The sequence below is a fragment of the Aedes aegypti genome, chromosome 2 (assembly GCF_002204515.2).
Source record: "Aedes aegypti strain LVP_AGWG chromosome 2, AaegL5.0 Primary Assembly, whole genome shotgun sequence".
Classification (NCBI taxonomy): Eukaryota; Metazoa; Arthropoda; class Insecta; order Diptera; family Culicidae; genus Aedes; species Aedes aegypti.
The window spans coordinates 209,567,847-209,582,885 of NC_035108.1; the positions used below are offsets into that span (position 1 = coordinate 209,567,847).

At 37.6% G+C, this 15,039-nt stretch overlaps 1 protein-coding gene across 1 annotated transcript in view; it reads left to right on the forward strand.

The window, feature by feature from the left end:
- The window catches only part of LOC5570723 (heparan sulfate glucosamine 3-O-sulfotransferase 5), a 195,326-nt gene that overhangs the window by 90,435 nt on the left and 89,852 nt on the right, over window positions 1–15,039 (forward strand). The window contains exons 2-3 of the mRNA XM_021843852.1: window positions 1,085–1,710; window positions 14,215–14,392. Of these exons, the coding sequence (XP_021699544.1) occupies window positions 1,646–1,710; window positions 14,215–14,392 (243 nt within the window). The 5' untranslated portion in view covers window positions 1,085–1,645. The remainder of the gene's footprint in view (window positions 1–1,084; window positions 1,711–14,214; window positions 14,393–15,039) is intronic.

Sequence of the window (15,039 nt, forward strand, 5' to 3'; positions counted from 1 at the left end):
ATAAACGAAACCAGTACATGCTCTGCATTGAGTTGTGCATTTAGGACACGCTTGTTAAAATCTATCAAGGCAGGGGGTAACACTCCAATCTATTTTGAATCAGTTCAAAACATCAAAAAGCAATCACAAAATGGATGATTTGAACATAAGAGATCGTGGTTTGAACCTATAGATATGATGATTTATTCTTTTACAAAAAAAAAAACAGGGAAATTCCGAATCCGAATAGTGCATGTACCGTACCTGAAATCGAATCCAGCCACCTAAAGCATGGCTTCGCTTCGTAGCACAAAGCTGGGAAGGCCCCTTTGATTCATATTTAGTCCCAAGGCAATACTTTCCAATCCATTATATATTGAACTGATACGGGGTACCATGACTGACTATACTAAATAAAACCGACATTGAATTACCCCGAAGGCCACCTCCCTCTTCACCTGGCATGTACTGCAAGATTGAATTGTCGCTTTCTTCGTTACGACAGGTTGCATTTCCGATTTCCCATTAGTGCAGTAATGGTGTGCCATAGTCGGCTCTAGTACCTTGACGAAGTAGGGACTTGTGCAGAAATGTTCTCGTACTTTGCATTTTGGAACAACTTCCCTGCTCACCATTGCGTGCCATCTCTAATGTTTTACATCAAGCAACTGAGTTATCACAACAACCTTGGACGGAAAGAAGTTTTCTTCATTGCGAAAAATGTGGCATGAACTCTATTGGGGAAGATAGTAATGGCCTTTTTTCATTCAAAATTATTTGCATAACAATTGAGGCTTTCAACGAGTTACAAAGCTATTTGCAATTCGATATTCGTTGTGCTACTCTGTTTATAATATTTCTAAACTGAATATAAAATGCATATAATACAACTGATAATATTATGAGAAAGATAATTTCTGTCTGGTTCAAGAACAAAAGTTTTAACACAAAGCTGCAAATAAGATTGTCAGGAGCAAAAATAACAAAGCACCCTTTATCTATTTGCTTACTACCATCCAGAGAATCAAACCCTTCGATAACATTTCCTAGGAATCAATGATTTCTAATGTTTCGCGTTCTCTTCCTTTTTGTGGTTTATTTTTAGGTTAACATGGAACCTTCAACGGAAACGGATACATATCAAATCGAATGCCTCGTTTGTACGTATATACAACAAGAATAGTGTAAGTGCTAGTGCAGGTGTAAGCCGTAATCAGTAGCTTTAAAGTCGGAATGAATTAGATGTCGAGAATCCAGAAGAAATCGATATCAATACCTATACATATCATATAAAGTGGCTTTCCATTATGAGTGCACGTGCAACCAGAAGTGTAATGTGATGAGCCAAGGCAGGAAGCAATGTGAGATGAAAATCAAATAGCATCTAATGAAAAAGTGCCAGCAAAAGCTTCGTCCGAAAGTGTGAGAAAGAGTGCTTTTCCAAAGCTCTCAGTGAATGTTCGATTAATAGTAGTTGTAAATGAATGGAGTACTAATATAGTAAGAAGACGAAGAAGAAAAATCAATCATCAGATTGCATCCCGCCACCTCCGGAGCAGCTTCTTGTTGTTGGTCCCACCTGTCCAGGGACATCCGATGCATTCTCGCTGCAGATGGAATCAGCGGAAACGGAAATACTAGGATATCGTTTCTGCTGCTCACACCGATGCCCACAAAACGACGCGGTGATCAATTGAGGGATTGCTCCGTTTCGCTGCCACTGGACATTCTGTAAGTGCTTTGCCACTACTGGTTGGTTCCAATAGGGACCAGCGTTTTAATCAAATTACTTTTTCATAATCCATGTATGGGCCTAGCATCAGCGGAGGATTGGCTGAAGCATATGATTTCGATTGACACATACCTATCACTATAGCAGTAGAACGTTGGATATAGAGTTGAATTTTATTAAAATATTATTGGCAGATGAGTTACAATGCCACAGAACTGTAGGCAAATTGCATTAGATAGATGCCGTAGAAAATTAAAATAAAAGAAAATTCATGTGACTGTCGGTTACAAATCTTACTCCACGATTTCTGAAGCCCTAATTCAAATTCCAATTCGATTTTGTAACAGACATGACTCATCATTGATTGATTGATTGATTACATGAGCATTGATGACTGTACACTTTTAAGGACTCCGAACATTGAATAGGCAATAGCAGTACCGACCACATCCTCACAATCGTCCGGGAAGGGATGTTATGCGCTGTCTATTATCCACGTGATCATATTTTTGAATTATCAGAAACCCCTCCCCATTGTGGTCTTTGGTCCACCCAAAAATTAAAAAAAAAAAATGAATCGTAGCCTTTGGCTCCCCTCATAGTTTACGGACACTTAGCGTGACGTCATGTGTAGCTAGAGACCGAGACCACCATTGCATCCCCGTCGGTTTTACTGGAAGATTTTTTTTGTTAGTGGGAGGGTTCTAAAGTTACAATAACTGGGTTCACCTTGTAGAGTAATGCGGGGCAGGGGTTCGCACCTAACGTGTCTCAGAAAATGTCTATTAGCTATCATAGTATAGCATAGTATAGACTGACTGTTGCTTAATGATAAAGCGTTGCGTAATGAATCATTATAGCACTGGTTTCAGTTGCGTAATGACTATTCCCGCTCTGCATACTTCAGTGCAGGAAAGTAGGCCGATTCATGACTGATTGATGTGTTGACAAACAGCCTATTACAATGAGAAATTCCAAAAAAACTTTATTTATAACTTCGTGGTAAATTGATGGAATTGTTTGTGCTTATACATGTGAACAGCAGGTGTCAAGCCCACATAGTGTTACCAGTGTTTCTGTCTCGTGAGATGAAAAAGACCAACTGCAAACTTTTGCCCTAGCGATTATTTTCCCGAGTCACTCTAAATGATGCGATTAAAAAAAAGGAGTTTGCCAAAACGGAAACCCGAAATTTAATTGCTCAAATAAGCTTTGGGAATCTCCACAATACGCCTTGAGGAAGGCAATTCACATTCAAGTGAGCATGTTTTTCGGTAATACATGGTTTTATGCTCCAATTACAAATATTCTGAGTCCGTATGGCTTCAAAGATGACGATAATCTTTGTTTTAAGGTTATGTATTTCAAGACATGGGTAGGCATTCTTATGAGTAAGACATGTCCTACCAACTGTTCTGCAAATATAAATTACAAAAAAAAAAAATCTTTGAAAGTCCAACGTTTCATTCGCTGACGGACATGCCGTCTTCACCGGAATTATCCGATTTCGACATGCGATGAAACCCTTTGCCGACGTGTTGACCGTTCTCGGTCAATCACAAGTGCATACAAGCTTCCAATTTTGCCCATAGGAGTGACGAATCAGGGGTTGGACCAAATGACGATTTCAATTTGAGCTTTTATTTATGTACCCTGATACGAACTATCTATAAAAAGCTATGACTTGGAGGCTCGTGTCGGTCGACGGGCTGTGTTAACACACATGGGGACCATTTATGCAGCTCGCTTTCGATTTTTTCGACTTCATCAAGCCTGCCATATTGCCGGTGGTGTCGATGCTCTGCAACTCCGGTCTGTTTTCATCTCATTTTCCGGAAGCAGTTGCTTATTGAGTTTCTTCTTGTCCCAACACTGGACTCGTGGAGCAATTGTTCTTCATTATATAGCTACCGACATGTGTCAACGAATGGAAGTTTGAAATAATTTCCTAGAAATGAAATATAGGTTCAACAGCGACCTTACCTAGCGTGGCACGTGTGCTTGCTTGATCGACAGAAGGTAGATTGAAATTAATATTTATTAGCTAGAGGCAAATCGGTTCAACGTGACCATTGAACTTGATCTCAGGAAATTGGAATCGGGATAGTGGAAAAATGAGGATATTGAATGATTTGCTATTGATTCAATTGTATCAAAGTTTTAGAATAAAGAAACGTTTGCAGTTAATGTTAATACATAATTAGGAGATGTAAATTAATAATTTTTCATTCGAAAATCTTAATATGCGGGAGTGGGGTCTGAAAATCGTCAAAATTGTCTTATGTATACAGACATATTAAACGAAATGGGACAAAGTCTTAATTTTACAACTTCTGTCGCAATTCAAAACTATTGTTATAAACGTCATGATGGCTCGAATGCTGTTCAACTAAGAGTCTTTTACTTCGTGTATCAGATAGCCGTAGCGGTAAACGCGCAGCTATTCAGCAAGACCAAGCTGAGGGTCGTGGGTTCGAATCCCACCGGTCGAGGATCTTTTCGGGTTGGAAATTTTCTCGACTTCCTAGGGCATAGAGTATCTTCATACCTGCCACACGATATACGCATGCAAAAATGGTCATTGGCACAGTAAGCTCTCAGTTAATAACTGTGGAGCTGAGAAGCAGGCTTTGTCCCAGTAGGGACGTAATGCCAGAAAGAAGAAGATCATAGAAATAGATTGAAATTTGGAAAAGTTATGGCAATGGGTTGGTTTTGGAAGTAAAAATTGTAATTTTTGTTCGAAGTTTCATTGCATTCACTGAAATAATTATTTTTAACCTTTTGAAGATTTTTTTTAATGAAAATCAAATTCAAACGTATATTGCTGTGTGCGTTTGAAACGCAAATGTCAAATGCGGTAACACCAAATGCGGTAAGATTTTTCACAAGCAAAGCGATGTCAAAGATAACTTTTTGCAATCTCTGATCGTAATAGGCTGTTTTTCATCACGCTTATCTGTCATGAAACAGCCTACTTTCCTGCACTGAAGTATGCAGTGCGGGAATAGTCATCACGCAACTGAAACCAGTGCTGTAATGATTCATTACGCAACACTTTCTCATTACGAAACTATTTCGAGTTGTGTAATGAATCATAACACAACATTTTTTTAAGAAATTGTATAATGATGATGAATGCATTCCTATATAATTTCAGATACCCTCAAGTGGTCTCCTACGAAATTGCACAAAAATGTTGTACGTATTACTCGTTGAAGAACTCGATTTTTACAGCACTCGTTGTAATTATCCTACTCGGCAAGCCTCGACTCGTGTTGTAAAAATCATCATTCTGCAACTTGTTCTGTAAACTACTATTTTGCAATTTCTCATCGTAATAGGCTGTTTTTAATCACGCCAATCTATTATCAAACGGCCTACTTTCCTGCATTGACGTATGCAGTGCGGGAATAGTCATTACGCAACTGACACCAGTGCTGTAAAGATTCATTAAGTAACGCTTTCTCATTACGTAACTGTTTTTAATTGCAATCATTATATTACATAATCATTTTTCAGAAATTGTAAAATAATGATGAATGCATTCCGATATGATTTATTTATTATTTATTTATTTATTTATTTATTTATTTATTTATTTATTTATTTATTTATTTATTTATTTATTTATTTATTGTAACCGTCTCGAATTGTAACATTCCACAGACTGTTTCTTAAGCTAAAAATCCTTAAGCCTATTCTTAAAGACATACTTAGACACATTAAAATCAAACAACGCACTCGCACAATTGAACAAACGAAAACATCTAGACAACGGATTGTTGAATCCGTAAGAAGTCCTGTGACGCCTTATCTGCAGCATTATCTTATCTCAGTTGACGAAGCGGCGCGTAGAACTGAACGTCTTCCAGAAGTGCAGGACAATCGATATTTCCCATGATGAGATAAAAACGAAGAGCCTTTGTAGGTTGTTACGTCTGGCGTCCAACATCTCCAGATTGATGAGCATACATCGTGTTGGGTAATCCGGCAAGTTGACGGGATCTGACCAAGGCAGCTGTCGAAGGGCGTACCGAATAAAACTCCGTTGAACTTTCTCCAGCCTGACGATTTGAGTGGTGTGATGCGGTGCCCATACACATGCTGCGTACTCTAATATGCTGCGAACTAACGAGCAGTACAGCGATTTGAGCGCATAAATATCATTGAAATCGTTTGTAATGCGACGAACGAACCCAAGGGCCGCGAACGCCTTAGCATTAATTACAGAGATATGATCGTTGAAACGCACTTTTGTATCGATGATTACTCCAAGATCACGAATTGATTTCACTTGTTCAAGCGGTTCCGATCCGATCTTATAATCGAATTCGGTGCGTGATTGTCGACGGGAGAAAGCGATGGATTTGCAATTTTTTTTATATTGAGCTCCATTCCGTTCTCCTGGCACCACAATTCAAGTTCATTAACATCAGCTTGAAGAGCGCAGCAGTCCAGGTGAGATGCGATGGTTCTATAAATTTTTAGGCCGTCGGCGTAAAACAGCTTTCCGGATTTCAGACGAAAGCACAGATCGTTTATGAACACAACGAAAATCAGAGGCCCAAGCACACTTCCCTGCGGCACACCAGACGTTACAGAGATGACGCGAGAATATGTGCCATTGATGTTAACAAATGCCTTTCGGTTTGTCAGATATGACCGCAGCCAATCAGCTATCCAATTTGGAAAGCCCAAGTGTCTGAGCTTAGAAATGGCGAGATCATGAGGTACCTTGTCGAATGCTTTGGAAAAGTCAAAGTATATGGCATCAACTTGGTGCTTATTTTCAATTTCCGTCAAGAGGAAACTCGATTTCTAATACCCTCCAGTGGTCTTCTACGAAATTGCAAAAGAAGTATCTCGTTGCAGAACTCGATTTTTACAGCACTCGTCGTATTAATCTCCACCGTATGTTGTAGCCCAAACAACCAGAAGTCACATGAAAGTTTACGAACAAAGTCGTTTATATTTACAAATTGTATCACACCCGCACTACATATCTGATGAAATCGTTTAATCGATGAGTCTCCTCGCATAAAACACTTTTTTTTATGAGTTCATATGTACATTTCGTTTCGTCCCGTATACTCATACAAAGTAAATCGGACCAATTCTTAGTAGCTGTAAAATCAACATTGTTGTCATAAATTCATAAATTTATAAATTTTGTTCGATTCATACTCCATTATCAAAGTTACCCGAAAACAGAAAGCCAACTTTCGATTATATGAAAAATTATATATCCATTCAAAATAAATCTTTTGGCAATCTATCGGCTTTAATCGATAGCTAGGATGCCTTGTTTTAATAATATAAATTATAATTCTTTGAAACAGCATGCATATATATATTCAAGTTTTCTTCGAAAAAATTATCAAAGTTACCCCGTTTTACGGTACAAATGTACGTGTTGAAATTGAAAATGCGAAAAGGCACCACGTTTTGTTTTGAGGATATTTCTGAATCGTGATATTTCATATGATGGTGTTAATGAGCATGAAACTTACCACTTAAAGAAATGGTGTCTTCGGCAAAGTTATTCAGTAAGGTAAGAGTTACTTAACAACTTTGCCAAAGACGCAATCAGTTCTGGATCTCGTTCTGGGTTTGCGGCAATCATGCAATATTCATACAACATATGGTTGAAAACGTTACAGGAACGTAACACATAGATTTCCAACATATACTTGAGGAAGCCGAAAGTACCCATTATGCATAGATTTCCAACGAGTTTCAAGGACCGGAAGTAGCCGTCTCGAAAATCATAATGTTCAATTGAAAGCATTTTTCAACCTGAACATACTTGTAGAAAAAATCATGTTTCTAAATGATTAAGGTTCAATGAATTTCATGAACCGTAAGTGACCATCTTTTTTTCTAGGCTGCCATCTTGGATTCCAATAAATTTAATTGAAAACAACTTTCAACCTGAACAAACTATACAAATAATCAGTTTTCCCTTATGATCAGGACCTTGAGCTAGAATAGTTTTCATGAACCGGAAGTCACCATCGTGTTTTTGGGCCGCTATTTTAGATTCCAAAATGTACAATTGAAAGTAATTTTCAACCTGTCAAAAAAAATCATACTTCTAAATGATCAGGGTCTTGAGATACAATGATTTTCAGGGACCGGAAGTCGCCATCTTGTTTTCTAGGCCGCCATCTTAGATTCCAAAATGTTCGATTGAAAGCAATTTTCAACTTGGACAAGCTTGTAGAAAGGGGCCTTCCTTAACCGAGGGGTTAGAGTCCGCGGCTACAAAGCAAAGCCATGCTGAAGGTGTCTGGGTTCAATTCCCGGTCGGTCCAGGATCTTTTCGTAATGGAAATTTCCTTGACTTCCCTGGGCATAGAGTATCATCGTACTCGCCACACGATATACGAATGCGAAAATGGCAACTTAGGCAAAGAAAGCTCTCAGTTAATAACTGTGGAAGTGCTCATAAGAACACTAAGCTGAGTAGCCGGTTCTGTCCCAGTGGGGACGTTAATGCCAAGAAGAAGAAGAAGCTTGTAGAAAAAATCATGCTTCTAAATGATCAGGATCTTGAGAATTGAATTTTTAAGTAATAGGCTCACCAAGGTGTAGTTCTTGAACTAGGTAACAACTTTGCTTAAGACACCGTTCTTCTATCTAGTGAAAATCACAAGAATATTTAACAGTGAAGTAAAAGTTTTCAGCAACTACTTGGCATCTCCATCCAGCGGGCGGTGATGCGGAAGACGGCTTTGCCACCCACTTTCCTATACAAAATGCACCGTGATGCCAGATTAAAATATGGCAAATCATGCGTAGAAAATTTTCGGTGCTTACATATTTTATAACTCGTTTATTTGAAGAGCTACTAGAAAGTTGTGTTCTAACGAAATGTTCTTTGCTTCATGCTCTAAATTATCAGCTAGGAAGACAATTTTTAGAACGTCCTTAAAATACATTTTTCTATTTATTTTTGAAAGGGTCCGTTTCCCCATACAGAATAAATAATTTTCCAATACAAGTCGCTGGCCGAGTAGCTAAACAATTTTTGAGAATTTTTAAATTTTGCAGGGTTTTGTTTGGGCACATTTGCTACCATTTGTGACTATGCGGTTTTTGGATTTCGAAAATTTGTCAAAATCGACACATCCTAATGCCCCATCAAGTCGATCAATACGATAAATAAAAAAGTTAGTACCTCTTTTGAGTTTGGATCCAGGTTTAACATAAGTTTCAGTAATAACTGCTATATGTTAGTTATTAGCTGTAAGAGAAAACAGCTCGTCCTCTTTACTATTCGAAGAACGAGCATTCAATTTAAAATATTTAAATTGTTATTTGCATCCATCCGCATCCTAAACGTAATCCAATAACAATGTGAATAGTAAATTTTACACCAACTTGGACTGCTTCAGTCATAGTGGTGGCTTTGAACATTGCATCAATCATTAGATTCAATTGTTCAGTTAGAAAATTGAAATGTGAGGCAGACATATCACTTGAAGTGGGTACATTTGATAATTTTCCGTTAGAATTTTCGGTAGACGAAGAGGCGGAGTTTGATGTTTCATGTGGCGGCAGGGTTTTTTTTTTGCATTTGATTTGAAACAATTAGAACGGTAACTCGTAGTATAAAAAGGGGAGGAGTTTAAATTACCCGCCACAATATCGGCATAGGATTTTCCTTGGGTAGATCCATTCGAAATGAAAAAAAAATCGATCGGCTACCCGACGGATTAAAAATAGTTTGTGAATGAGCATGATTATAATCTTCCTGATGGGTGTGCTTCCTAATCAAGCGATCGTTAACTGAAAAGTGAGCATTATTCGATACTCTACCAGGGGAATTCCGGAAACGACCGTTACCGTTACTGTAACGGACATTATATTTCATCTGCCTGGCACGAGCCTCGACGACTCGCTTACGCGAAGGGCAATCCCAAAAGTTAGATTTATGAGGGCCCTTGCAATTTGCGCATTCAAACGTTTTGGTAGCTTCTTTCGCAGGACAGACGTACTTAGCGTGATAAGAACCTCCGCAAATCATGCATTTAGCATACATGTTGGGATCCCGGTATTACTTCCCCAATTGTCCATAATAAGTTCGGATTATGATACACGATTACGCAACATGTTCTATTTCAAACATCACTTTTATTCTAGCGATCAGATCACAACGACCGATCTGTCGCTCGCTTTGTACTTAACTGTCAATTCTCTAGTTCAATACAATCGAGGTACTACAATTCAAACCGAAATCCAATAGTGTCGTCTACAAATAATTTAAACCCAATTTTATTGATACAACATACATGCAGCAATGATTTTTCCGTGACCCCACATTTGGCACCGACGCATACTGGTGCAGATCGCTGTTTTCGATGGCCAAAACCTCTAGTACTCTGGATATGCATCCTAGAGGTTTGGTGTGTTCGTTAAAGTATTTTGGAATAATTTGTACTACATTTTGACTCATTCAGATATGATCTAGATAAGTGAAAACTGATCTAGATCAGTTTTATCTTTTGTAAGGAGCGTCCTAGCAAAAAACTTTCTTCTGCAAACTTGTTTATTGAGGCATATTTGACATTTCTTCCGAAGACACTTACACTCTATCACTGACGTGGATGGTAATATATAACAATTTAGTAAAAACAGTAAAAATATCGATTTTGACCATTTTGTCCCGTACACAAAAATTGTTAAAACATATATTGTCATCAAGTCTTAGAAGCTTAACTATAACAAGGTAAATAAACATCTTTTACTAGCAAAATTTACAGATTTTATTATAGTTTTAGTAAAAACAGTCTAAAAATAGTGTTTTACAAAATCCTGAATTACTCATGAAGCGGCAGATGGCGGCAGCTAATTTTTTCTATACGACAAGTCAATAACATTAGTTTCATTGTCGCGAAGGAAGAAAACTGGGGCCACGTGGGGCTTTTTTGATGTGGCGGTTTGAAAATATCATGAAAATATGTTAAAAAATAAATTAAAAAATATGTTTGATAAACTTTTTATGAATTTATATCTTTAATGTGTATTTTAGAAACATATTGCATGTTGACAAAGTGTTTTGAAGAAGTCATCTCTAAACTGGCGTTCTAATAAACATAATAAACAAAATCGATTTTTTGGCAGTTTTTACTAAAGTGTCATACAGCGCCACCCACGTCAAGAGTGTAAGTGTCTTCGATAGAAATGTTAAAAATGCCTCAATGAACAACTTTGCAGAAGAAAGTTTTTTGCTAGAACACTCCTATCAAAAGATAAAACTGATCTAGATCAGTTTTCACTTATCTAGATCAAATCTGAATGAGTCAAAATCTAGTACAAATTATTTCAAAATACTTTGTCCGAAATACTGATTGCTCATTTCGATGCAATTATCAACATTATTCATTTCACTCTTGGAGGAAAGCGCGCATTCCTGAGAAACGTCCTTTCTTCAATTCTTGCCATATTTAGTGACAGTTTTAGGCCCCACTTTTTTGGAAGGAAGTTGTGAATTCAGTGTTTCCCCCTTCTTTTTATTTGTAGTTGCAACCATGTTTAGTGAATAAACGAAACGTGACCTTCGTGAGTTTTTTTTTTTTCAGGACGGTGTCCAAGAAGGATTACAACCGCTAGCTTTTGCTAACGGGCCCAACGAAAAATCGAATGCACGGGTCCAAACAAGGATCGTACAGGGATCAATAGATGAAAAAATAGTACTGGAAAGTACCGTTTTTTATTTTAACACCAAAAAGTTCTATTTTTGAAGCACTGAGAAGTACTGTTTTATTGCTTTAGGTAGTTTTTAAAAAACTTCCAAGAGCAGAGAGAATTCGTGTACGCACAGCACAAAGGTACGATGCGCACTGGAATTTTGATTTTTTTCATCAACCAGGAAGGAAAAATGCCCCTCTTTGGGTACTCCCATGGTCTACTACTCAGCCTATGGTTTACTTCAAATATGTTGTGGTGTAAAATAAATTGAATTTAAAATTAAGGCGAAGTAGACCGTCATTGAAATTTGTACGCGTCGTTGATGATTTTTGCTAAATCATGTTACAATTTGGGATTATTGAAAATCAATTGTCATTGTACTGACGAATCTGAAAAAGTGTCAGCGCTTATAGTGATACTTTTCCGGATCTATATGAACTATGAGGATGACTTTTATTACTTTGAAATAGCGAGCGCCAATGACAAACGAATGATGGGCTACTTATTAGCACTCTTACTAAAAAACGACTTGGAAACAGCGGCGGCGTCACAAAAAAAAAATCAGCAGCGATGAAGGCGTGACGAAGTGGCGCACAACTCTAGTTGGGCAATTATCTATATTATTTGATTTAATATCTTCTCTTCTTTTCTGGGGTTACTTCCCTACTGGTACTGATCCAGCTTACTAGCTTAGTATACTTATGAGCACTTCTACAGTTATTGATTGAAAGCATTTTTTTCTTGTTGGCTATTTTTATTATTTGTATATCGTGTGTCAAACCTTGTGAAGTCAATTCGAAAAGATCCTCGACCAGTGTATCTCGACTCCATGACCCTCAGCATGGTTTTGCTGGATAGCTGCGTGTTTACTGCTATGGATAATTTTTCTTATAATGCAAGATCCGTAATACATATAGGTATTTTAACTGACTGAAGCTTATCAAATTAATATCTGAGCTGCTCCAGATAATGTAATGAGCAATAGCATCACTGCCTATAAAAACAAAAAAAAATTCAAAACTAAGTGTACGATAACTCGATTGAAATCTTCTTTAGGGTATTGTGCATGATATGGTAAGTAAAATGAGCAATAGGCGCATTGTCTTTTGAGATCATCAACAGAAACATCTATCGATTATTCTTCTATCATCTATCTTAATGATTCTCAATTTACGCCATTGCAAAAGTCCCAAGAGCTTATGCAAATATCTTGACCATAAACAACATGTTGCTTCTAAAATACAGAGTCATTTCAATATACTTACTGTTACTGTTATGTACTTGTGCATGCATCGTTCATTCGTTGCGGCAATGGCCTATGCAACAATTCAACTGCATGTTGGGAGATTGTTGCATGGGTTTGCCGAGTTGGGCTGTTCCAATACCAACCAAACTAGTGTGGTGTCAGCAATTTCCAGCAAGTTAGTTTTGAACTTGTAAAAACAAAGGCTGACATGCTTCGCCATTAGGGACACCATCATCGTATCGCTCGGTTTAGTACTCACAAACTCGTAAACCGTTAGCTACACGTTATTCCAGTCGTGTTGTACACAGTTTCATACAACTAACGTATTTTTTTTTGTATCCAAGAGTAGAAATTAAACTAGAATTAAAATGAAATTCAAACTCATTTATTCACTTTTAAGCCCATTTGATCCAATACAGACAAAATTGCACCTTCCCCAACATTATTAGTTTAGCTTCAATACTATTATTACCAGTTGAATTAATTATTACTCTTGATCTGAACAATGGCATGTTTACCTTCACTTAAATTAGGAGCTAGTTTGTCTCTATTGTCTATTGATACAGATATTTCCTCTGTAGACTTCATGTTTACAGCGCATGTGCTTGGTGCCGTTCAGGTGTTCATCGAAGTACTGCTTTCACCATTCACATCAACACATTTATGGTTTCATCGGTCTATTTCCGTAACGCAGGAAGATTACCTGTACATGGTGTGTTACGACGTAAAATCTGTTGAAATTAACCTTAGAATCATCCTTTTTAATCCTAGGGTTTGTAGCATTTAGTCCAAATTATTGGTAACAGCCTCTGAATAGATTATCAATTACTTAATATAATTAAATTCAATTAAAATCGATCGAATGGTGGTGAAATGAGAGCATTTAGATACTTCAATGTCGGCACCCAGTACTGTAAAGGTTAACAACTATGGAAATTATAACGAAGAACGAAAATTCAAATATGATGATAATAACTCATCTAGCTGTTCTATGGAATACCTCTAAATAAATTGTAACCGAATTTACAATTAAACCATTGAATTCCACTAGTCGAGTCTAGTACACGACAATGAAGACGGTCTTACACTTGAGTTCGAAATACGCATATCTGTCAAAGCATACAAACTTTATCGGAGTTTAATGGTATAGTACTAAATCCGTTTTCCATTTACTTAATTCATATCTTATATAAATAAAAATGGAGTGGTGTTTGTATGTCACGAAATAACTTGAGAACGGATGAACGGATTGGCATAAGTTTTTCACAGTTGCACATGCGACGTGTTCGTGTGACAAAAAAAGTTTGGGAAAGTTTCCGGAATAATCGAGAAAACCGGGGAAGACTAATGTGTCATTTTGTACGGGAGATCACATAAGTTTGCCGGGACCACTAGTATGTTTATAAAAATCTGGATTGATGATATTTTTGTATCCCGCTTCTCTTACCCACATGTGCGTGCATTAGTCTTTCGTAAAATAAAACAAATTCATACCAATTGGCTTGTCAAAGACCAGATTTTCATAACTTTTTCACCCTTTTTCTATATTTATCCGTTTCAGATGGTTACCCAAGGCGGCTATGAGGCCCATTGGGCCACCCGACACCTCCCACTCAGAGTGCGTCCTCATCGTAGGCGTATCCCGTCCTAAGCTAGCGGCACTGTTCTTATCGGTTATGTTGTTATCGCTTTTCCTTACGTTCCACATTCTGTACGATAGCGCCGTCTACAGCATACAGGTAAGTAAAAGTCTGTTTGATTCATTTCCTTTTTCCGTTTCCTGGGCACTGTGTGACTGTGTGATTTTCAAGCGCACAAATCTGGAGAATCGAACACCCGTTGGAGCTGAAAACTTAATCGATTGATCACCACCAGCCAGTGACCAATCGATTAAATTCTCAGCTTAAACGGATGTTTGGTTCTCCAGAGTTGTGCTCTTGAAAATTTGAGGTTTAAACTACAGTCGAAGCTTGTTATAACGACATCGCAAGGGACCATCGTAATAGAGAAAAGTCGTTATAGGGAATAGATATAACACCAAAAGATGTTTCAAGGGACCGAAAAATGACGCTATAGAGAGCTATTGTCGCTATAAAAGTTGTCGTTATAACGAGCCTTCAACTGTATACATTTTTGATTACTAGCTACAAAAACCCTATTTGAGTGAGCGTCCATTAATTTTGCCATTTTCAATAGAACTCCATACTTTTTTATGTAGGAAACCGCAAATTTTGTAAGGATTTCACGTTTCAGTGAACCTCCTTCCCCTAATAGCGTAACTTAATTAATGGACTTCCCTCTCCTGAACATTAGGGTGCGGCTTATTTCGCGAAATGTATCAAAACCAAAAATTCGTGTGCTCTTCTGAATTCAAATCCCAACAAAC